Source organism: Daucus carota, chromosome 1, assembly GCF_001625215.2.
Source record: "Daucus carota subsp. sativus chromosome 1, DH1 v3.0, whole genome shotgun sequence".
Lineage (NCBI taxonomy): Eukaryota > Viridiplantae > Streptophyta > Magnoliopsida > Apiales > Apiaceae > Daucus > Daucus carota.
The window spans coordinates 48,062,128-48,086,818 of NC_030381.2; the positions used below are offsets into that span (position 1 = coordinate 48,062,128).

The 24,691-nt window shown below is 35.4% G+C and overlaps 2 protein-coding genes across 2 annotated transcripts; one reads left to right on the top strand and one right to left on the bottom strand.

The window, feature by feature from the left end:
- Positions 1 to 5,158: 5,158 nt before the first annotated feature.
- LOC108214752 (uncharacterized) lies at positions 5,159 to 7,483 on the bottom strand. Its single transcript, XM_017386925.2, has 6 exons — positions 6,920 to 7,483; positions 6,237 to 6,681; positions 6,088 to 6,141; positions 5,889 to 5,978; positions 5,596 to 5,772; positions 5,159 to 5,451 (listed from the first exon to the last, which is right to left on the bottom strand). Exons 1-6 carry the CDS (start codon positions 7,378 to 7,380, stop codon positions 5,398 to 5,400), a joined length of 1,281 nt encoding a protein of 426 aa, XP_017242414.1. The 5' UTR covers positions 7,381 to 7,483; the 3' UTR covers positions 5,159 to 5,397.
- A 6,861-nt stretch (positions 7,484 to 14,344) lies between these two features.
- On the top strand, positions 14,345 to 24,336 carry LOC108223708 (uncharacterized). The gene is made up of 27 exons (XM_017398094.2): positions 14,345 to 14,399; positions 14,518 to 14,598; positions 14,817 to 14,993; positions 15,240 to 15,320; positions 15,410 to 15,520; positions 15,603 to 15,653; positions 15,758 to 15,847; positions 15,933 to 15,989; positions 16,073 to 16,123; positions 16,215 to 16,319; positions 16,434 to 16,490; positions 16,564 to 16,620; positions 16,704 to 17,612; positions 17,704 to 18,162; positions 18,251 to 18,503; positions 18,753 to 19,774; positions 19,857 to 21,487; positions 22,116 to 22,277; positions 22,358 to 22,637; positions 22,733 to 22,829; positions 22,924 to 23,045; positions 23,116 to 23,197; positions 23,284 to 23,395; positions 23,472 to 23,620; positions 23,694 to 23,814; positions 23,905 to 24,111; positions 24,184 to 24,336. The coding sequence occupies exons 1-27, from the start codon at positions 14,345 to 14,347 to the stop codon at positions 24,334 to 24,336; spliced, it is 6,732 nt and encodes a 2,243-aa protein (XP_017253583.2).
- The last annotated feature ends 355 nt before the right edge of the window (positions 24,337 to 24,691 follow it).

Here is a 24,691-nt window from a genome sequence, read left to right on the forward strand (position 1 = left end):
AAGAATAGTTATTCTCGCCTTCAACAATATTCCTTATATTCATTCTTTATATACTATTTTATTACAATAGGTGAAGAGAGTGAACATATTTGTTTTCAAAATTTATTATAAAATAAGATTTAGGATAAGATTTAGGATAGGAGTAAGGTACTGAGAGCAACTCCAATAGCTTAGTTATTTGGAGTCTTAAACTAAAATACGAGGAATATGGGAAAATAATCCACTCCAACAGTATCCTCCTAGTAATTCCCTCTCTTTCTTCACTTATTGTAATAATAGTAACTTTTAATAATAAAATAGTATTTAAGAAATGAATATAAGGAATATTGTTGGAGGTGAGAATAGTTATTATCATCTTAAGTTATTTAGAACCAATATTTTATATTATATTTAAGGAATGTGCTAAGATGCTGCTGGAGATGCTGAGGTTAGCTAAAAATAAGACATAAATAATGAATCTTAGTGATTATTTTTCACTAATACCATTGGAGTGGGATTATTTTTTTCATATTTCTCATATTTTGGTTTAAATCTCTAAATACATAAGCTATTAGAGTTGCTCTAAGCTCGTTAACTTTTTTTTTTGGCAGGCGTTAAACTCGTTTTTTAAACCTCAAACTATAAAGTAGTGCTAAAGTTTTGTTAGTGGGCCGGACAAAGCCCACCTCAGTCGATACTGTGATTCGACCCGTGACCCATGACTTTTGGAATTGAATTACTGTCAGCGATCTCTTGTCCTTTTGTTCAAGAAATTATGAATATATATATACACACATGGGAAATGGTCTAAAAAAATTGGTGTTAAATTGTTAATTTAATAGATGTTTCAAAATATTTAATTTATAATTAAAGAGAGGATGAGTTAAGAGTTTAAGACCTTTTAATTTCTGCACCAGTAATATATAATGTTTCCTTTTCCCTTTTCTTTTTCTTAAAAATGACTATTATTTTAATTTTCCAAAGATATTATTTTAGATATTTTAACAAACAAATAAAAACGGTTTAGTTCATCCCAGCCATGCCACAGTTTATCATATTGAGGACCGCCGTGAGATTTTACTAGGAGAGGGACATGAAACGTACATTCTGAAGTCTGAACTGTAAGGCACATATGTTGGGAGGGGAGACATCTAAGATGACCGTGACAAGATTATGGTACTGATAAGCTTGCTGCACTTTTATTTGATCACACCCGGGTAAGGCATATAAGTCCAAATGATGAGAAAAAGAAAAGAGATCCATGCACATTTACCTGGCAGATTAAAATGAATACAAGCCTTAACATTGGATCTTCTGTTCTCATATTGTGATTAATCCCTGTTTCATGGCCAATCGAATTGGTTAATTTTTTTATTATTTGATTAATCATCTGATTATTTTTCGATCAATTCAATTAATGTCTGATTAATTTTTATTTCATGATTTCACCGATTAAATTCAATTTTCACTTTCAACATTGATTGGACAAAATATTTGAACAAAATTTTGATCTTTATTTCAGATTAAGATTTAGAATCTAAATTTTTAATTGGTATAAATTTTATAGAAAATAATTATATTTGGATATAATATTTTAAACACATCAAAACACACATAAAAAAGTTAGAGAGTGACAACAAAGTTGATAATTAAGTAGGAAGGTTAATTCATCTCGAGCATATATATTTATACTTTAAAATGTAGTAAAAAAAATTGGAACAAACTTAGTTTAAAACTTGAAAAGAGTTTGAAATAACACTTGTTAAAATATTCTTGTTCTACTAAAATTTTGTAACATCTATTAAAATTATATGTATTTCTTGAGTTACACTAAAATTGGGATAATGAAATACAAAAATATTAAGCGCTTCGGTAACTAGAATAATACTTACTTCTTCCAACAATATTTGGATTGGTCACGGAAATTAGAATATATAGTAAAGTAAGAATGAAAAGTAAGAAAATTAGGAATAACGCTGTTAGTGGTTTATATTTAATACATAAAGCAAGCATAGTGAATAAAAGTAGTGGAATCGGTTAATTTTTATATATAAAAATATTATTTTCACCTCGAATTATATGATAATAATAATTATTATTATTATTTTGGAACAGATAGATTAATACAGTACAAAGGTTATTTAATCAATAGCATATCCCTCCGTCCAAAAAAAAAAAAAAAAAAATCAATAGCATATCCCACATTCATTCCCACTTGCTTTGCTTTGCGAGAGTTGTTGCAGGCTTATCAGTTATCAGTCGAGGAAATGTTTAGTCACTAGGCAGTAGTCACATGTTGCATGTGAGTCATCAAGTCATGAACATGGCAACCATGTGTGCCCGAGCCGTGTTTTGCAGCTAGAGGCTTCATGTCATGAATCATTCATGATTATGCAGACCATTGTGAGAAATACTTCTGTTTTAACTTAATATGCTCTTGCTTTTGGTGATCAAAAAAAAAGTTACTCCTTGCCAACATAATTGATTATACATTTGCCTAAAATCCAGAAAATATTGTGAACGATATATTGTTGAAATGATGCGGTATTTCTATCCTTATAGACTATAGTTGTTGCCCTCCGGCTTGTACGTAGTTTGGCTTAATTTTAAACTCCTCTTCAGTAGTCGTATTAATAAAAATAAAATTGTATGATTTGAAATTTGGGTATAATTTGTTGAGTGGGTTCATCCGGACAAGATCATACTAATGCGGAGTTAATGGGTGTTGTGAGGCCCAACAAGTGGTATCAGAGCGAGGTTAAGAAGTTGATCTTGGGGTTGCGGGCTGCAGTTGTGTGATGTGGGGGAGGCTCTCTAAAACTACGATTGGAGGTCTTGGACGGCTTGTGTCGAAAGTCTTTCCGACAAAGGTGGTCGGACGGCGTGTCCCGCAAGATGAGAAACTGATGGTTCTTGGATTGAGGGGAGATTGTTGAGTGGGTTCAACCCAAGTCCCACATCGGAGAGATAAAAGAAGATTTATCTTGAATATAAGCAGCCAAAGAACTCCATTAGTACAAGGCCTTTTGGGAGGAGCCCGAAAGCAAATCCGTGCGGGCTTGACCACAACCCAGAGCGAACAATATCATACTAATGCGGAATTAATGGGTGTTGTGAGGCCCAACATAATTGTTCACCAAAAAAGATCAATCAATTTAAAAGTTATGGCAGTTGAGTCAAAAATTAGTTGGTCACATGCTGCTTAAATGTATTGTTCCAAATTGAAAGATATTTGCTGGACCTGAGAATGGGCTCTTGTTGCATCTTTTAGACCATTTTAGCAGTCTCCCATCTTAATTTAAAGACTACTTGTGTTTTCACAAATATATCTCGTGGACCAGAAATGGGTGAAGCCCCAACTGATTTGATAAAAGCTCGAAAGTTTCCCAACACAGTGAGGTCCAGGAGAGCTAGCAAATTAAGAAGAGTGTACATGTTTAGTTTTGTAATATACTTATCTGGCTGGTGAAAATACTAGCGAAGAATTTTTATTCCCCAGAAAATGTGAAACTTGAATAAGATAATATTGCGAACATAAACAATCTGCACAATTGAACAAATTAATCTTGTTCAGAATGTTATTGCTGACCCTTCCCACACAACAGGACTACATAAGTCCCGAGTGATAAGGCCAAAATTGTCTCCTTCCGTTGACCATCTAATGCACTGTCTTGACGTCGGGAAGTGGTGGAAAGAACCGGAAGGGCGTCCTGCAAAACAATGCTTGACCGGGGACGGTGGCCGTCAAGCACCTCCGGTGTAAGAATGAGAATCCATATATAAAGAAGATGATAATAGAATATGTGAGTGACAGAGTCCCCCTAGAGAAAGAATGATACCAATCCTTTTATAAGGAGTCTCCTCTGACCCGTCTCCTTCCTGCTACATTCTTTGTTTGAGTAAAATGTACAGTATATACTGTAACAGTTAAATATATTACCGAGCCAGACAAAAGACCCTACGGAAGCGGGGTATTATATCTCGGAGCCGGGTAATGGACCCTGTCACCCTGCGGAGGCGGGTACTATCACCGAGCAATGAAAAAAAAAATTGTATAAAATAAGTGGCATGGAAGGAGTATCATATTAAGAATTTTCAAGTTAGTTAACGGGTCAAGAAAAGTATAAGCCTGTTTTTTATTAAAAGAAGCCCGACTTCCGGATTCCCAAACATGCACATACATTGTGCCTCAAGGAGTAGGAATATCCTTTCTGCAGTATATTTGTGTAAGAGAGTTGCACCTCTGACCTCTCTGTTGTAGTTTGTCAGGATGAATACTTAGTCGCGCTTTCTGATAAGCCTGTTTCACATTTGAGCTTTGATACAGATTGGTAGGAGGGATAGGACATTAACCACTGTTTGGCCAAAGTATCTTATAATTTGGACCAGAAAACTGGGAAATATTTCCAGTGAGAACCTAACCACAGCAGTCTCAAATCCTAATGTCAATCTAGCATATAATACGTCTTCTCTCGCATATATAAACCATATTTAAGATCAATCTTGCATCCTGTAGTGTTGAGAACAACAATTCGATGTTTCTCTCTTTTCCAGAGGACCACAATTTAATTTCTTCTTCCACAGTTCCATCTCCCTCTCCCTCTGTGTATTGCCGGGACACATATGAGACTTACTGTTGGATGAGGTGAACTCCTAAAGTTCAAAGAGCCTCCCTGAGTTTCTTGAAAATTTATATATCAAGAACAGAAAATTTGGGGAAGGAAAGTTCAGACATTTTCATATAATTTGAAGTGCTAACAGTACTTTATGATCTGGAATTTAATTTGTAACATACTTTGGTCTTATTATTTTAAACAACACTAGCATTTTAGCTCAGCGGTGTATCAACAAGAGTGTCAACATCACATGACATGGTTTGGTATCTTTGTTAGCATTTTATTGCTAATGAGATACCAAATGATACGGCAAAGAGTGTCAACTTGGACCGTCCAAAAGTTTGACATCTAATAGGAGTGTCAACTAGTCCCATTCATGAATAAAATATTTTGAATATAAAAAATGACATTTCTAAATTATTTTGAATATTAAAAAAATGACATTTTTGTTATCCGACAAAGTTGACATCTATACCTACCACCGGGGTTGCTCTTCCCAGGTATTCAGAACACAAGTGTACAGATAGAATGCACAAACTTGGTCGGTAGGTTTATATAATCTGGAACACATAAACAGGCTACAAATTTTATAAACATTGTGTTCATTATTGTACTAATCATCCTCCTTTCGACACATCTATATATAAGGAGTCAGATACAAAACTTTTATGATCCTGTACAGATCTTTTACTTTCTACGTCTCACATATCTAACCAACGACAAAATATTGAACATGACAAATATATAGCTGTTGCAAATCACGCTGGAGTCGTCGACTGAGGTGAATGTGCATGTGGGATGTCTAGCCTCGAGCTGAAACAATGATATCTTGCAATTTATATGCAGACCAGGCTTCCTGTAAAAGTACATAATATAAGCCATAATCAAATATAATGAATTTTTAACAAAATTGCAATTTTTCATGCTACAAGCATTATACACTGAAATTTAGATCACACAGAATAGGCTCATCATACTGCACTTGAATGCAACAATTTACCTGTAGGATTGGAAATATCCTTTCTGCGACGTACTTTTGTAACAGAGTTGCACCTCTCTGTTGTAGTTTATCTGGATGAAGACAGAGTCGCGCTTTCTGGTAAGCTTTCTTTACATGCGAGCTTTCATACAGGTTCGCTAGAGGAATAGGATACCAGCCACTATTTGGCCATAATATCTGATGATGAGGAACAAAAAGTCAGATTGATTTCCCAATCAACCTATAAATTATAATAGGCCATGTATATCATGTAGTAAATGTAGTAAATATAATGATATTAAGATTAATCTTACATCTTGTAGTGTTGAGAGCAGCAATTTAATGTTTCTTTCTTTTCCAGATGACCACAACTTAATATCTTCTTCCAACAATTCCATCTTCTTCTGTACATGAGATTAAACATATATCAAATTTAAGATTATTTTTAATGACACAATCCAAAATGAGATATGCGTCCTGTATTTTCAGACCGCTGATTACAGAAGTACTTACAGACTCGTCTAATTTTCTTTGTTCTTCTTCTGATTTCACCTTACTAGGATACTCCTGCAAAATAAACAAAGCACAAAAGAGAGCTAATAAGTAACTGTGCGGTATAATACTTGTACAATTACAATTCAATAGTAAAAATATCTTCATACTTGTGCAGTAATGCTAGCAGATGATTCCTCTGGTGAGCTCTGTGACCGATAGCTCTCCTTAGCCCACGCGATTGCTTCATCAACGCCTACTCCTTCATCCGTCCGTTCCCTATAACCAGAGTTGATTTGAATAACATAGGAGCTGCTGATTTCATCGTCATCTTCATCATCTTCTCCTTGTACGTGAAATTCATTCGTGTAGTCATCTTCGTCTACAACGGATACTTTGACACTAGAATATGAATAAGCACCACGGCTCATGCTTTCGGGTGAAGATGCCCTCCTTGAGAAATTTAAGAATGGGCTTCTGAAATTCTCGGTCTGTTCATCATCAACAGATTGTTTGCAAGGACGACTGTATGGAAAATACGGAGTTTCATCCTGTCTTTCTGGGACGTGATGCATCCTTGCTGATGAATCCCGTTTTGATTGTCCGTTTATTGGCCTTTTCAAAATACAAAAATTTATTAGAATGGCACCAAATGAAAAATAATAAATTTACGGGATCATTCATTCATTCCGTTCCAATATTTTTATACGTTTTCTCCACTTCTTAGACACTATAAAATATAATTTTTTAAATATTATTTTTAATATCTTATAAGAGCATCCGCACCTGATGTATACAATTGAGGGGACTGAGTGAGTAGAATTTACAAGATCTTAGTTAAAATTTATGGTACCTGAGCTTAGAAGCATAAACAGGTGAAAAAGGATCGTCATCACTGAGTGGCGGACGGAACGGACTGAACTCCTCCGAGCTCAATACCGACGCCGACGACGAATTCGACTTCGATCTCGATCTCGACCTCCGAACCTCATTAAAATCCATCCTCAAAAAATCACTACAAAACTCTTGGCTCCTACGACCACCTGCACAGGCACCGCCTCCTTCGCCGCCCGGAATCCTGAACTCCAGTAACTTCCGGCTACCTTTCTCCGCACCAACTCTCACCGGATTCCGGAAGATATCGTCGTAAAAGTGGTCTGATCGATCAAACTCGCCCCCCGAGAATTGGCGGGAAGAGACAGTACGAGGTGGCCCACCGAACACATCGTCGAAGTCTTCCGGGTGTAGAGGTTTGGATTCACGGTGAAAGCTTCGCCGGGATGTTTTGTCGGTGGAAATCCGGCGAAAATTCATTTTTGATATGAAGTGTGAGGATATATATTTTATTATATACACACAGACTCGAACTATATATAGACACAAGACCCGGTGTGTATAGGCTATGCGTGCATGGGTTTGTATAAGTGCGGGCTTATATAGAAAGACTTATACATGCAAGAATCTAGATTGTGCATGTTATCATGCTAAAATTTACTGTATAAATAAAGTTGAATATGAACTCGTTTATAAAATTAAATTTGGAAAATAAAGATCAAACTTGATTCGACTGAATTTAGTTTCTATTGCAACCAATCTCAAATATCAGTAGGTTAAAAATGGGGTGGGGAAAATGAGCAACCCGCCCCACTCCGTCCCGAATGGGACAGATCCGCCCCGCTAATATGGGGAACGGGGTAGTGACGGGAAATGATTTTCTGTCCCGCTAAAATAGGGGTATTTGTTGAATCCGGGGTATTTGTTGAATCCCCGGGATTCTCCGCCCCGCCCCACATATATTTAATATAAATAAATAATTAAATTTAATTTAATATATTTAATATATTTAATATTATTATTTTATAATACACAAAACTATAATTTTACAATGTGTAACAAGTCTTTTTGATTTCTATTATATTTAGTTTTTTGCTTTTAATATACATGTCTCGTGACTCTCGTATATTTTTATTAAATTCTGAAGAAAAAATTACTAAATTTTAAAGTAATTATTTAAAGTGTAATATTATAGCAGCGGGGCGGGGCGGGGCGAAATTATATTAAATCTCCGGTGGAGCGGGGATGGGGATTAAAAATAAATCCTCGCGGGGAATGGGGCGGGGACGGGGCAGGAAAAATATATATGGGGCGGGGCTGGGAAATGAAGTCCCCGCCCCTCATTTTTAACCCTAAATATCAGTAAAAATCAAGTTATTAAGTGGGTGTTTGGGTGGAGTTTTTAAGCCGAGTGATAAGTTAGAAGCATGTATTCGTAGTGTCTGTGTAAAAAGTCAAAAATCACTTATAAAAATCTAAGAATCACAGCTTTTGTTTCATGACTTATACTTTTTTCCCAAACATTTTAATCATTTATAAATCTTAACTACTAACTTCTATTTCACTTTTTTTTTATTTTAAGCAATAAACACTTATTTTAAACTAATTCAAACCTAACGCATTTTCCTCGGTAGAAAATGAAATGTATGCCCCCACAATCCACAAGTTAGGCACTTGACAAGTAAACATATTAATAGGTTAAAATAAAGCTTCTTTTTTGGCTCCTTGTGATGACCCCGGGTCCCTTTTACATTGCCATTTCACCTGCTCTTGTTTCTCATCCCTCATTCTTGCACTCAATAATTATAAAAAGTATCATTCTATATTATCAATATACTGTATTATTAAATATATTATAATCATACAGAAATCGAAAATCAAAACTATTTAATCGAGTTATTGGTTCAGGATTTAATAAAAAATATCAAATCTTGGGAATAAATCAAAAAATTTAAGCAAGTCAGAATATAATCAATTTTAATTTGTAAAAATATCATTTAAAAATTAATCAAAATATTTATCAAAAATTTTCAATAAATCAGAATTTTTTAGAACATCCCTGAGCCAAACACAACAGAGAAAAGTTTGAGACCAGCCCTGCCTTCTGCATCCCTGTAAAGATAATCTTAGGATTCGGTTCGTTTCCTCATAGGCTAATAATAATTTGGTCTTTCTAATGTGTGCCCATGGGCACACAATAAACACTAAATTTCATAAAAATGGGCTGTTTTGATTGGTGGAGTTGATATGAATGCAGGGGATCATTCACATTTATTATTCACCCACTAATCAAAATAATCTATTTTTATTTGAGTTAAAGACTATTGTGTGCCCTTTGACACACCATAGAAAATCCCATAATAATTTTCTTATATCTTGCGTGTGTATTTTTCTCCCTCGTTCTGTGTGTTTGTGGGTGTCAACATGATGACCTTTCTCAACATGCTTCTTAAACTCTAATCATGTTTTGTTTTAGTGGCGATGTGCATGCCCCCGTATCACTCTCTGATTTTAATTCTTTAAATACGCTACCTTTGCACATTCTTTGTCTTTGATTTTCATTTATTTTTCCGACTACGAAATCTTAACGGAATTTTCTTTTGTCTTAATACTTGTTTTGCTTCTGTCCCATGAGAATAATTTGCTTTTTGGTATGTGTTCCACATTAAAGCAAAAGTAATTGCATGTGAGGACTAATACATGTAATGTCAATTGTGTTGAGCCTTGAGAGGTAATTAGACCTTTGAATGCATATACCACATATATTTGAATATGATACATCCATTTTAAGTTTTGATCGATCAGATAGATACACTTGAAAAGTAGTGGGTAGTGGCTGGATATTATTTGGACATTTGGACATAAGCAGGAATAGTACGAGCTAAGCTGATCCGAGTATCATACTGGATTTGTTGAATATGTAATAAACAGTTTAAATATTACTAAACGGTTTTTTAATAGTATGTTCGTGGGCACATGCTAATTACTAAATTTCACGTATTTGTTGGGATTTAACCTAAAACTTGTTTTTCCGGTGATAATATTTGTAACATATTTTATTTATATGTGTTACTGCTGAATCACGTAACCCACGTTAATAGCAGGTAAAATAGGTTATTTGTTTGTTTCAGTAATATTAGGAGGAGTTTTGGATAAGTGGAGTTGAGAATTTTTAGGAAAGTAGTGGAGTCATATCAGGTGATGCTCCTGGTTTGTCGCAGCAGCAGGAGTTAAAGTTTTTCTTATATATACATTCATGATATCAATGAATGTATGGTCTTATAATTCAGTTCCTTCATTTCAGTAATACAAAATCAGGGCGCTTTGCTCATATCTATTGGTTTACGTTTCATTTACACCAGTAAACACACACAGGTCTTTTGACGTGCAAAACCAGTGTGTTAGTTAAGCCAAGCCCAGGCCCAGAGGTCTTCTGTTTATACTACAGTACTTAACTCATTTCGATTGGATGCTCCTTATCAATAATGGTGAACCTGTGCATATACACAAAAACTCCATCAATCAAAACAAACTAAATACATTAAATTTAGCGCTTAGAATGTGTCCTTGTTCAAGCACTAGCCAAACCTACTATTAAATTAGGACATTTTATCAAGGATAGCTGTCCACAGCCATTAATGGCTGTGGAGGAATTTAGTAACATAATTTCTGGGCCGTTAGATGCGTATCCAGCTACTATGATTATATTAAAAATTTTACATGTCCACCGTTTTTTTACCGCTGGAATGGATATTCCCGTACAGTGCTAAAAAAGCGTTGTATGGGAATATCCCCGACCAGCGATAAAAAAGCGCCGGACATATTAAATCTACGGCCCAGAAATTATGGGCTAAATAAACAGTCCCCGGCAATTATATGCCAGGGACCCGGGCCCTTTTATCAAATGATGATGTAATTTTGTAAAGTTATACGAGTAGTTTATAACAACATAAAATTAATATCTTACTTCTCAGGCTTCTGTAATCCGAGTGCAAATATCTTATTTAGCTGAACTCATGCTCGTCCACACTAGAGGGCCGAAACTAAAACCGGTGACCACGGCTCGAGGCTCGAACCATCAACCTCCTGTTCATTTTTGATATAAATGCAACTTCTTAACCTTCTATCAAAATATGCGACGGATTACAGTTTATTTTTGACATAAATGCAATCATATCATGTGATACCGCCTTGGTAAACATTTATATTCCTCCTTAATACGACCTCAGGAGAAAATATCAGAAAGAGAGCATAGTATCACAAAAGGTTGTATCATGCCTAAAGGGGCAGGTGAGAAAAAGGGAGACAACTGTTGCTGTCTTGTGCTGCCTAAGCTGATTGATGGAGTTTTGCGAAGCTTTAGTAGTGCCCCCCATCTCTTAACTTTTTCCATACCATCTTTACATGCCAAAACAAACAAACCTAAGCATTTTCATCACTAGCTTTACTCAGCTAACCTTGGTATCTAATGTAGGAAGAAGCCTGTTTAAAAGTGATAGATACATTTTCATGTGGGGATTATACATGCATGGAGAGGGACTACTAGGTAAATGAATTTCCATAGAATTATGTTTGATCCATCTCTTTCAGCTGCTAGCCAACAAAAACTCAAATTGTTGAAATTTCTAGGAAGACTTTGGATAATTTAATCAAGTCGAGTATAATTAATTAGGCAGTCTACTCTCTTTCAAAAGTTTATCTCAGTACTAAATACATGTACCTGATCAGGATCTATTTATGTTGGAAATAATACGTATCAAGTACGCCGTTTTGATTGAACTTATAATAAGTGTTTATTGCTTAAATAAAAAAAATAAGTAAAAGTCAAAAGTTAGTTAAGTGATTAAAGTTCTGGAAAAAAAATAGAAGTTATGAAGCAAAAGGTAGGATTCTTATTTTTTTTATATAAGTGTTTTTCGACTTTTTACACAAACGATACGAATAAGTGCTTTTAATTTATAACTTCATAAATGGGTTTTAAAAACTCCCCCAAACACCCAACTCATCTGGTTTAACAGGTTTGGACTTTGGAGGGCGGGTGGGCATGGGCCCAAATGAAAAAAGGGTCCAATTTTTGAATAGTTTTGTAATTTTAATAGGAAATAGTTTTAAAATAAATTTTGTATTTATTTACAAGTTCATTTACACTTTTAAAATTTAGTTGAATCACGTTTCCAAGACATTAATTAGAGGTATTCAAGAAAAAATAAAAATAAAAATAAAATGCAAAATCATGTTTTCAATACAGCTTAAAGCACGGAGTCAAAATGGCTACTAATTTGCGACGAAAAAAATATATGCAAAAATTTGATCTTTAAAAATTAATATTGAAAGGGCCCTGATTTAATACCTTGACTGGGACCCCAAAAATATGAGCGTGGTGCTTAATCAATTAATACCAAAATTTAATTGTTTATAATAATTAATGATGAATACATGTTCATTTTCATTTTCAACTAGTAAAATTAACTATATTTTAATTAAATTTTTGTATAGTATATAATTATAAAAAAAAATAAAAAAAAAACCAATGGAAAGAACACCAGATCCATTATAAGATGTTATTTTAATTATTCAAAGATAATAAATAAATTATTTTAAATATTTAATCAAATATTGGTTAAACTAGAAAACTGAAAGAGACATACGTACGATTTGGGAGAAATAGAATAATATTTTTGCTGATTAACAATACTCATCAAAGATTGTCACCATGAGATGCTCTAAAAGCACACTGTCCTTGTCTATTTTGATTCAACAAAGATGATACTGGTTTGTTGGGTTGGTTTTAGTTTGGTTCAAATTTAGTGGTCAAACAAACCATAACTATAAAACAATAAAATCAATGCGGAAGCTTTGTTCTGGGGAGAATATATGGGGAAATATCATGCATATTAATAGAAAGAACAACTCAATCATTTTCGAATCGCAATATCATCAGCCACCTGATTCTAGGACTGTGTTTGTATGTAATTAGTAACCAGGTGTACATACAAATATGGTCTCATCGTATTCATCATAATACTACTAATCTATGATCAGAAGAAGAAGCAGAATGCAACGTAGATGTCCATCAATCAATGACAGCAACAAGCTGCTACTCTCTCAGGTCTTCCCCTTCTAACTCTTTCATACTCCCTCCGTCCCAGTCAATAGTATACATTGGGGGACGGGGGCGCGGCACGGACTTTAATGCTTCAATATAGTATAGTTCTGTAAATTATTTTTAAGATTTTTTTTTTTGTATAAAAGTATAACATTTATATTTTTATACAAAAAAAGAAAATCTTAAAAATAAGTTGTGGAACTATGTTTTATAAGAGTCTTAAAAAGCATGTCGAGCAGTGAAAAAGAAACGTATACAATTGACTGGGACAGAGGGAGTAATAATTTATAACAGAAAATATTAGTTTAATGTTTTAAAAATTCCCGATTAATCTTTAATTATTTCTTAAAAAATATTTAATGATTTATTGACTAAAAATTTATAATTTCTTTTTAGAAAAATCTGATAAATCCTGAATCAATAGGTCGACCGATTAATTTCGCTTCGTGATTTCTACGATCTTGGTTTCAGATAGTAGTAATAAACCGAATTGAAATTGAAGATATTGTAGTGCAGACGTAACATCACTTGAAAAAGACCAACATAAACTGACGGAAAACAAAGGTGTCTAGGCAAAGTGTAGAATAGCATACAGAAGTAAAGTCAGTCAACCTTCTGCAGCAGCCGCGCGAAGCAGATCGGAAAGGATACGCTTTGCTTTGCTTTTCTTCTGCATGCGCTTACAATAATACGTAGCTCTAATAATCCCTTTAAATTATAAAGCCTGAAGGATATTCTACTGGCTTTTTACAAGTTCGTCCTCCTAAAATCCCCCGTATTTACACCGTATGCCACTGACTTCCCGTATTTATACCGCTTCTGTTTTGTTGTCGATGCTGCAAGAAGCCACGTTTCCTCAGACAACTTAAATATTCATTTCTCACACCTCCCCAGCTTATTTTCCCTGTACTTCTACTGACTTCTCCCTCAATATACTTTTGTACCTCTGCATATGGCTCTTTTGTGTTCAGCACGCTTTGTTAATGAAACCTAATTGCCTTTTTTTTTTTTAAAATCCAAGCTCTCTAATCATCGGGTCGCAAGCCGAGGTGCTGGATAGCAGAGCTCTACATTTATGCCGGTTTGTTGTTTAGGTATGTGTCTTCATCTACCCAATTCCTTCATCATAAGCAATCGAGGTTGAATATTACTGTTTATATATGTTAGGTATTTTTGAGCCGGGTGTTGGAATTAATTGAGCTCCCAACTGTCTTTCTTTGTCTATATGGATGTATCTACATGTATGTATATCGGAGTTAATGGCCTCCATCCGTATCTCTCAATGAGTGTGTTTTGTTGTACCTGTGTTCCAGATTATTTGAATTTTTTTTAAGACGAATGGATAAATTTAGGCGCAGTACTTCGAAAGATGACCCTCTACTTTGGAATCTATGTGAGTAGTTGTCAGTTTTGTTGTGTGTGGACAGTGTTATATTGTTTGACATTACTCACAGGACTGACATTCGTTTTGTTTCTATGATTCTTTGTCCCTTTACATTCAATATGTGCAGTTAACTATCAACTGCCAGTTATGAAAGAATATGTTCATCCACCTAAAGATGAATCTTATTTTAATCAGTTGATTAAAGAGAGTAAGAGTATTTAACATAATTTTTAATTTTATTTGTTGTAGTTTTGTCCATGTTAGAAACGTGTTCAAATAATTGGTCTCCCCACAAACATTGTGCAGGTTACAAAGTTGGACATCCTCAGCTTTCTGAAAAAAGAACTAAATGTAAGATATGGTTTCTAATTTGTATTATATTATTTCCGATTTTATGTGTCCAGTTAATATTCTTCAATGTTGCAGCTCATATCGAGGATGATGTTGGAACCGCAAAGAAAACAGCTCTTCACACGCAGCAAAAAACCAATGTTCAGTCTCCGTCCTGCATTCCAGGTTCTAGGAATAGTGGCAAGCGATTTCCGGGAAAAATTGTCGAAAACATTAAACCAGACACACCTCCTGTTAGCTACTCTCAATGTTGTAAGGATCCTTCAGACCTCTTTAACTACGTAGTTTTACTAAATACTCTGACAAAAATAATTTTTTTTGTCACAACAGCCAGGATTTTCTCTCCTTTGACGCCATTGTCACCCAATATAGCTAGGCCTCTTCAGTCCCCACTACCAAATCATAAACCAAATGGTATTTAATTCGTTTGTGTATTTTTAATATAAAAGATATGTAATGCACTTTAGATGTAATGCATTTTTATTATCTGACTTCCAGCTTTAGGCCAACATACTCAAGGCAACAAAGAAAATGTGCCTACCACAAGAGTTAAAGGAAATGAATGTCTTCCAGAACAGAGTAAATTTTAATGGCCTATTGTACTAATTTATGCTTTTATTAGTTTGTTGCTATAGTAATTTGGTCACTTGAAATACTTATGTTGACAGGAATTCATAAACAAAGTTCAGCGTTTAAAGAGAATAGACCTCCGACAAATATTAAAAGAAAAGCCTTGCTCAAATCCTCCAGATCAAACATCCATTCAGCAACGCAGAAGAGTAATTCGCTTTTCAGAATTAATTTAACCTTATTTGATGTCAAAAAGGTAAACGATAACTTATTTGCTTTTATATTGTACAGGGCCATGCAAGAACCCTGATGTCAATAAGATGGTATCACCTGCTGGGCACAGTAAGTTCAATTACTCTGTCCAATCTAAACTACAAACTCAACCAAATGATTTTTATTTATTACCAACATACTGAATAATTAAAGCACACCCTTTTTTGCAATAGCCATCTTTACAAATTTAAGTTCCAGTAAAGATAAAGGGAAGATGGTGGTTGAGAATGCAATAAGACCCCAACATTTGAGGAGTGAAGTTGGTATGTTTCTCATTCAATTATACTTAATAAGAGAGAACTAGATTTAATTGGTTCTATTATTTTTACATTTTCTGGCAAATTACAGATGTTATGAATTTGTCTGAATATGATAGTGATTCAAGTGATGCTTTTTCTGACCAAGGTATTTACCATATGAAATTCATTTTAACGAATGTGTTATAAATGTCAAATTTATTTGTGTTTAATAATTACAATGCTTTTCAGATTTCCCTGAAGATTTCATTCATGAATCACATAAATTTGGACCAACAGTTGGTACGTGACTGTGCTCGATGCCATTGAAAATCCCTTTTACCTTGAAATGTAATTTTGAGCCTGAGTTTATTAGGAAATGTAAAATTTTCAGGTACTCAGTCTGACAGGGGGGTAAATATTGACTTACCACCACGTAAATTAAATTTTGATCCTAAGGATTCTCAACAGGACTCAGCCGACCACTTCAATGATCTTGGTAATTTCAATAAGATTTTCCAGTTCTTATTTTTTGCATATGTGTGCAAAGAATTACAACAGTTGACTAATATGATTCCATTTAACAAGATGTTCTCATATTAATCTTTCACAGGTTTTTCTCATTTTGGAGAATCTTACAGCGATCAGAGTGACGGCGATTCAGAAGATGGTAATCTGAAAACAATCATGTTAATAACTCTTGCTTTTATTAGTTCACCAACCTTAAATTTTGGAAATCACAGATTATGGTGGTGATTTTAACTGTCAAGACATTGAGGAAGAGGAACCAAATATATATGGTAATATATTGTGCCATGAATCTTACTTTTTAAACTTTCGAATGTTGATGCACAAATTTAAGGATACAATATGTGATTTGCAGCTGTGAAAGAGTATGCTACTTTAGGTCCCCCTAACGTGAAATGTATTCATTGTCAAGCTTGGATGTGGAAAGAGGAACGTGTCAACAAAAGTGTGAAGAAAGGCACTCCTGTTTTTTCCCTCTGTTGTGCCAAGGGACAAATCAAACTTCCAAAAGAGAGGCCAACTCCATCATTCATTTGGCAGTTACACAATGATAAGAACAAGTCTCAAAGATTCAAGGATGGTATACGTCTATACAATAGCCTATTTGCTTTTACTTCTACCGGAGGAAAAGTTGATCACTCTATTAATAATGGAGGAGCACCTTATGTATATCGGTTAAATGGTCAGAACCACCACCTTTTTGGTTCATTACTACCAGACGATGGTGAAGACCCAAAGTTCTGCCAGTTGTATATTTATGACACGGAGAATGAAATAGAAAACAGAATGAAATGGGTTAGTGTCACAGATGGTCAGCAAGTTGATGCTGAAATTGTTGAAGGATTGTCCCAGATGTTAGATGAAACAAATGAGCTGGTGAAGGAATTTAGATCTGCACGTGATCGGTTTGAGAATGGTGTGCAAGAGTTAGAAATCATCCTCAAGGTATCCAGGGCTGAGAGTGGACGTGAAAATCATATCGGTCCATCGGATGAGGTTGCAGGTGTAATGGTTGGGGATATGGACGACACAAAAGGTACACGTGATATAATTCTGCATTCACGTAAGAAAGGCTTAGAGAGAATAACAGACATTCACCCAAAATTGATGTCACTTCAATATCCTTTGTTGTTCCCGCATGGTGGTGATGGCTTCCATAAGGACATACCCTTTGGGAAGGTTGATAATGTAACGCAGAAACAAAGGCAGATGATTTCAATGAAAGAATTCTATTCATATAAATTGCAAGTCCGGACCAATGAAGGTAGTTTCATGCGTACTACAGAATGATGATTTGAATGTTTGAACTATTTCTCTCTCATGTTCATTAAAATTACATAATCTGTGTTGTGCAGGAATTACACCACGGTTAGGTGGTAGGCTCTATCAACAGTATATTGTTGACGCTTTTTCAACTATTGAGCAAGCACGTCTGTGGTGGTTCCGTAAGCATCAAACAACCTTACGATCAGACCTATATTCAAGTATTAAAAAATCAGTGTCTGTTGGTTCTTCAGAGTGCTCAAATATTGGAAAAGGATTTATTTTGCCATCCGGTTTTGTTGGCTCACGAAGGTACATGCAGCAAAATTTCCAGGACGCTCTTGCTGTTTGTCGAGTAATAGGTCATCCCGACATCTTCCTTACAATGACAACAAATCCTCTTTGGGATGAAATAAACGAGATGATGAAGTTGATTCCACACTGCAGCCCTCAGAATTCACCAGATGTGATCGCCCGTGTGTTTCGCCTCAAGCTTGATCAATTAATAGAGGAGATAAAGCAGAAGAAATTCTTTGGGACTTGCCTTGGTGGTATGTACTACCTCACACTTTCATAAATGTACCAAGTCTGTGATTTACTATCATTATGCACTTTTGTTGACATACACTTTCTTAACAGTCATGTATGTGGTGGAATTCCAAAAGCGAGGCTTGCCTCATGTTCACATGCTGATTTGGTTGGATGCGGCATCTAAACAAAATCTCAAATCAAATGTTGACAACTTTGTATCAGCAGAGATTCCAGACGAGAAAGTTGATCCTGCAGGATATGCTGCCGTCAAAGCATTTATGATGCATGGACCATGCGGCAAAGAATATCCAAAGTCTCCTTGCATGAAGCAGCACAAATGTACTAGGCATTTTCCCAAAAAGTGAGTCCCTTTCCTTCTTACTTTAATTGTTAAGTTTTATTCTGCGTTAAGTAGCATATTCTTCAGATAATCACAGCAAGGTTAAGGAACTGCAAATAAAAGTATATGTTTGGTTTTGATAATTCTAAATTATCATCAGTCTACATACTTATGTGAAGGTTTAATTGAGTAATAGTCATTGCTGGCCAAATATGTGTTGTATTCCCAACTTGCTATTCAACTAAGTAAGAAAATGAACAATATATCTAGGTTCTGTCAAGCGACGACGTTTGATCAATCAGGGTTTCCCATTTACAAACGCCGGCAGACCAATATTACAGTTAAAAAAGGGAAAGCTGATCTTGATAACCAATGGGTGGTTCCATATAATAGAGATTTGTTGGTCAAATTTCAGTGTCACATAAATGTGGAGATTTGTGCTCACGCACGTAGTCTCAAATATCTTTTTAAGTATTGCCTCAAAGGACATGACCGAGCTACTGTTGAAATTCGGGGAAAGAAGCGCAGCTCCAACTTATTAAATGAAATAGAGCAACCTGAAGATGAAATCCAATCTTTTTTCGATGGAAGATACATTTGCGGCTGTGAAGCTGCTTACAGGATTTTCGGTTTTAATATCCATTATAGGTCTCTGGCGGTTCAACGACTTTCATTCCATCTCGAAGGGGATAAAACATGTACATTTCGTTCAAATGAACCATTACAGAAGGTGGCTGCTAGAGAAGGGATCAGGCTCAGTCAGTTGGAGGCTTTCTTCGAGCTTAACTCAACTGATAACAATGCAAGGCAATATCTGTATGACGAAATCCCGCAACATTATGTCTGGAATGATACAGATAGGATTTGGACAGTGAGGAAGAGGGGTAAAAAGATTGGGAGGCTTTCTTACACCCATCACAGTTCTGGGGAATTGTGGTTTTTACGCCTACTCTTGACAAAAGTTCATGGTCCGACCTCCTTCCAATGCTTGCGCACTGTTAAAGGGAAGACGTATGACACTTTTCATGAGGCATGCAAAGTATATGGATTACTGGACGATGACAATGAATGGGATGAGGTTTTGAAAGAATGCTCTATTTCTGGATTTCCCCCCCAAATCCGCCAGCTTTTTGTCCACATAATGGTGAATTGTAAAGTGACTGATCTTAAAGAATTGTGGAACAAACATTGGATTAATATGGTTGATGACATTTTGTTGAAACAGAGAAGATTGACTGGAAATCCATTACTGATTCTTAATGAAAAACAGCAGCAGTTTTATGCCTTAGCAGGTATTTACCATTTTCCATTCTTATCATCTCTGTTAAAAATGTCAACAAATATTATTTTAAAAAAATGTTAAATAATATGCAGAAATCCATACGTTGTTGAAGAGCGTTGGAAAGTCTTTAAAAGAGTACTCTCAAATGCCTCAACCTCCTCCCAGCTATTTGGATTGTAGTGTAAACAATCTCATAGAGGAGGAAACCAGTTATGATGTTACAGAAATGGAGGAGGAGTATAAGCATCTAATATCATCCTGTAACCAAGAGCAGCTTGCAGTCTTTACATCTATAATGGAGTCAGTTGAGAAAAAAGAGGGAGGTGTTTTTTTTGTGTACGGTAGCGGGGGCTGCGGAAAAACCTACTTATGGAGAACAATGATTTCAAAATTGCGGTCTGAACGCCTGATTGTTCTTCCAGTTGCTTCATCCGGTATCGCCGCCACTCTCCTGCCAGGAGGGCGGACTGCACATTCAAGGTTTAAAATCCCAATTGTACTTGATGAGTATTCAATGTGTTCCATATCTCATACATCAGACATTGCAGAGTTGGTTAAGCGTACAAGTCTAATTATTTGGGACGAGGCCCCAATGCAACACCGATATTCATTTGAATGTCTTGATCGTTCACTTAAAGATATCATGAAAGCTGTTGATCCAAGAAGATATCATATGCCTTTTGGTGGAATTACAGTGGTTTTGGGTGGGGACTTCCGTCAAATTCTCCCTGTCATCCCACAAGCTCCAAGGGGTGAGATAGTAGCTGCTTCAATAACAAGATCAAAGCTTTGGAAGATCGCCACTGTGTTTAAACTATTACACAACATGCGTCTAAACAAGGGAAGAAACAACGAGGAGATTCAGAATTTGAAAGAATTTGCACAATGGGTTTTGGACATTGGTGATGGAAAAATAGGACCTCCTCCTGATGCAGGTGTGGAATATGGTGAGGATGACATTGCTGTGCCTGAACGTTACTGTAATATGGGTTCTGAAAATTCAGTGGAACAAATGATGAAAACCACCTTTCCGTCATTTCTGGAAAAATTTCAGGACCCAAATTACTTGAGCGATAGAGCAATCCTAACACCAACAAATGTCATTGTTGGTGAAGTAAACAGTGTGATAGTGGACAGAATCCCTGGGAACATGTCTTCTTTCTTCAGCATAGACACAGCGGAAGATTATCCCGGAACTGCAAGAGAGCAGATGGCATGTTTCCCACCAGAATACCTCAATGCATTAAACATTCCAGGTTTGCCACTTCATGAATTAAAGTTGAAAGTTGGCGTAGTTGTTATGTTGATGCGTAACTTGAATCAGACATTAGGATTGTGTAATGGTACTAGAATGATGGTTACACTTTGCCTTCAGTTTTGTGTTTGTTGTGAGGTCATTAGCGGACAGTTCAAGGGGACAAAACATTTCATTCCTAGAATGGAATTATGTCCAACCGAGACAAAACTCCCATTCAAGCTTTGCAGGAAGCAAATGCCTTTACAGATTTGCTATGCCATGACAATTAACAAAGCTCAAGGACAGTCACTTGAAAATGTTGGGGTCTATTTGCCAAAAGGGGTGTTCTCACATGGACAATACTATGTTGCAGTGAGCCGTGTTACTTCACCTGAAGGGCTGAAATGTTTCATCAACGATGAGCATGGACAAAGCACAAACATCACTCAAAATGTAGTTTACAAGGAAGTATTTTACAACTTACCAGTTGTTTAAGTCCTGCTAATCTATTTTTGTAATAACAGTTTGAGTAATGTTTGTAACTTAAGGGCCTACATTTATGATTTTTTGCTTAAAACTATGCCCTTCACTTTTGGATTGAATTCTTCAATGGTTAATATGCTCACCACTGTTATTCTCAATATCAGATTGTTCTATCATGGTTTGATTTTTAAAAATGTCAGGTTAATATAATTTTCAACACTTAATTAAATGTTGTGCAATTTAAAATTTTATGTCATGCTCTTAGTAGTGGAACTTAGAGGGATATATATATGCGTGCCCTACCACCCTTTACAAAGTGAAATGATCAGAAAAGTAGTACAGTACATGTGATATTCTTATTATAAAAGTAATATGTTATCCTAGGTTTGTGAGTTGTCCTACTATATTATAATCAAGGAAGCAAGTACAATAATTGAGTTGCAGTATACATACATACAATACAACACTTGAGCATCTATTCTGGATCCAAAGTTCAGCACAGTTAAGCTTACAAAAGCAGTGGTTGCACTTTACAAAGAAGGTATAATATATTCCACAGATTTATTTGAGACTTGCCTGTTTAATGCGTAATGTTCCATTGTTCTTATTTATCTTGACTTTTTCTAAACAGGTTACAATGGACAAGGCTCTCTATAGCTTCGATTCACTTGAGGATATTGAGGACTCCAGAACTGACTGGAAAGTGAGAGTTAAATCTCAGTCTATTTGGAAAGGGATCAACAAGAAAACTGGTGAATGCAAAGGTTACAATATCGTCTTCTTTGATGACTATGTAAGTTTTCAACCTTGACCTAGGTTTTTCTTTTGTGGTTATAATAATTAAATAATGACTTGCACACCCTAAACTAGCAGAGCACCAGGGTTCATGCCTTCATTTCATCACAAATAGTTCCACAGTTTGAGGACCTACTGACTGAAGAACAAATGTACCTCATTACAAACTTCAAAGTTTTGTTCTATAATGGAGATGAAACAAACAGACCAGTTAGAACAGAGAAGCATATATATTTCACAAGTGATACGGTCATGGTAAAGGAGACATTGTCAGGACTAAAGTTCCCAAACTACAGCTTTGATATGAGAAACTTAGAGGAGATGGAAGTAATGAAAAAGGATAATCGATTCCTGATAGGTAATACTTTCATATCAAAGCTTTTGACGATATTTAGTTCAGTTCTTGATTTTTAAATTTATTGCCAAATTAACTGTTCTACTTTAAATATATAGATGTCGTTGCCGTTGTTGAAAGTGTTCAAGAAAAAACTGTGTATATGAAGGATGCTGTGGAGAAATCACATGTTGCTTTCACAATATCTGATGGAAGGTATAAAATGCAATGCCTACATGTTGAAATAGAAACGTGATTTATAATAGGAGATACATGACAAATTATTGCTTTTTATATTCATTATCTGTAGGGCCACAAAGAATGTGACTTTCTTCAACGAATATGGTGATTCATTTCTCGAAGCTTATAAAGCAATTAAAGAAACACCAGTTATAATTATCATCACCTTTGCCAAGGTTACAGAGTGGAAAGGTATATTATTTTATATAGTTTAATGTGGATATGTGTAGCATGCACTTCACGTATTTATTTCGTTATCCAGAAGTGGGCTACCTGTCTAATTTCCCTGCCACAAGATACTACTTGAATATCAATCATCATGTTGTCAACAACCTAATTCAGAGGTTTCCTCTTCAACCACCAGATTATTTTCATTAAATTGAATAGACATCATATGCTGAATATTGAAATTGTTAAATTAAATTTGTAGATATAGACAGCCAGGTTTCTATGTAATGGACATTGAGGAAGAAGAGGAGGTTTTAGAGCTACCCCAAATGAAGATTAAGGAGCTGAGAGACCTTAATGAATCATTTGTTCAGGTACCAGAAGTAGTAAGTCGTATGGTTTTCTATTTTTACTGTTTTCTCTTCACTTATTCAATACCTTTATAAACAGAAAAAAGTTACCTGCCAAGTTACGCTGAAGAGGTTTGATGAAAAACAAAATTGGTACTCTGCATATTGTATAAAATGTGAAAAAGATTTGGAAATGGTTGATGGTAACTACAACTGCTGTGGAAGAAACTACCCATATCCAGACAAAAGGTCAGGGTTGTTTTCATATTGAACGGAATGAAATATTAATCTGAGAAATTTAAGTAATTTTCTTTTTCTACAGGTTTCGTTTGTATGGGTTGTGCTCTGATGAAACTGGAACTGTTCCAATTGTTTGGCCTGATGAGGAAATATCTCGATTGACAGGAAAGACGGTGTATGATGTTGATGCTGATGATGACGAGGTTAAGTTCTATCCTAACTGAATTTATAATATACCAAAATATGAGTACAGTAGTTATGTGTGAAGTTATTACCTGAGTAATGTACAACAGGTTGATGTGAAGAACAAAATGCCCGATATCTTGAAAAGTTTAGAGAAGAAACAGTATCGTTTAGACATACTTCTTACAGAAGAAAATGTTAAACAAGGTTCCAATGTCTACAACGCTACAAAAATCTCCAAACCACTGGAAATTACAGACAACCATGATCCCAATCCAAATTTCCATGCTGTCAATGAGCAAACTGAGATCACCAATGTAAGCAAACTTCCACCATAAACTATCTTATGTTTCATACAAACTCACACAAGAAATGTTTTTATTCAACAGGATATCAGTAAAGAGCCAACCTCTAACATTAACAGCCCAGCAACGGAAAAATCTACAAACAAGACCAAATCAAGGCTCACAGCTGATATCATAGAAACACCCATTAAGAAGCCAGATTTGAAGAAAGTAAAGCTTGAGAAAGTAAGTGCATAATACTTATCATCAGTTCACCAAATTATTTTAAGATACAATAATTAAAATCTCCTCTGACGATGATTTACAACTGCTTCCAGAAATGATGACGAAGAACTACAATCCCAGCAAACCTGTTTGAAGAATCTTTTGTATGAATGCACTTGCCTATGTGCAAGTTAACTGTTATGTTGTCCAACTTTTGCATTGCTGGAATTTATTCAATTCGTAACGTCGACAATTGTAATATATTCTACCACTGAATTTATTCCCACGAACTTTATTTTCCTATTAATTATCAGGTTTGTGAACGTTAAGACAGTTTACCGTCTTCCTTACACTTCCATTGTGTACTAATATATAGGATTGAAGATAT

Bases quoted from the DNA above. Each gene is read 5' to 3' on its own strand.
- LOC108214752 (XM_017386925.2), bottom strand. From the start codon at position 7,380: ATGAATTTTCGCCGGATTTCCACCGACAAAACATCCCGGCGAAGCTTT. The intron at 5,979-6,087 runs GTAAGTACTTCT...TCTCATGTACAG, and splicing joins AAAGAAAATTAGACGAGTCT to AAGAAGATGGAATTGTTGGA. The intron at 5,773-5,888 runs GTAAGATTAATC...CCTCATCATCAG, and splicing joins TGCTCTCAACACTACAAGAT to ATATTATGGCCAAATAGTGG.
- LOC108223708 (XM_017398094.2), top strand. From the start codon at position 14,345: ATGGATAAATTTAGGCGCAGTACTTCGAAAGATGACCCTCTACTTTGG. The intron at 15,654-15,757 runs GTAAGTTCAATT...TTTTTGCAATAG, and splicing joins GGTATCACCTGCTGGGCACA to CCATCTTTACAAATTTAAGT. The intron at 16,320-16,433 runs GTAATTTCAATA...AATCTTTCACAG, and splicing joins CGACCACTTCAATGATCTTG to GTTTTTCTCATTTTGGAGAA.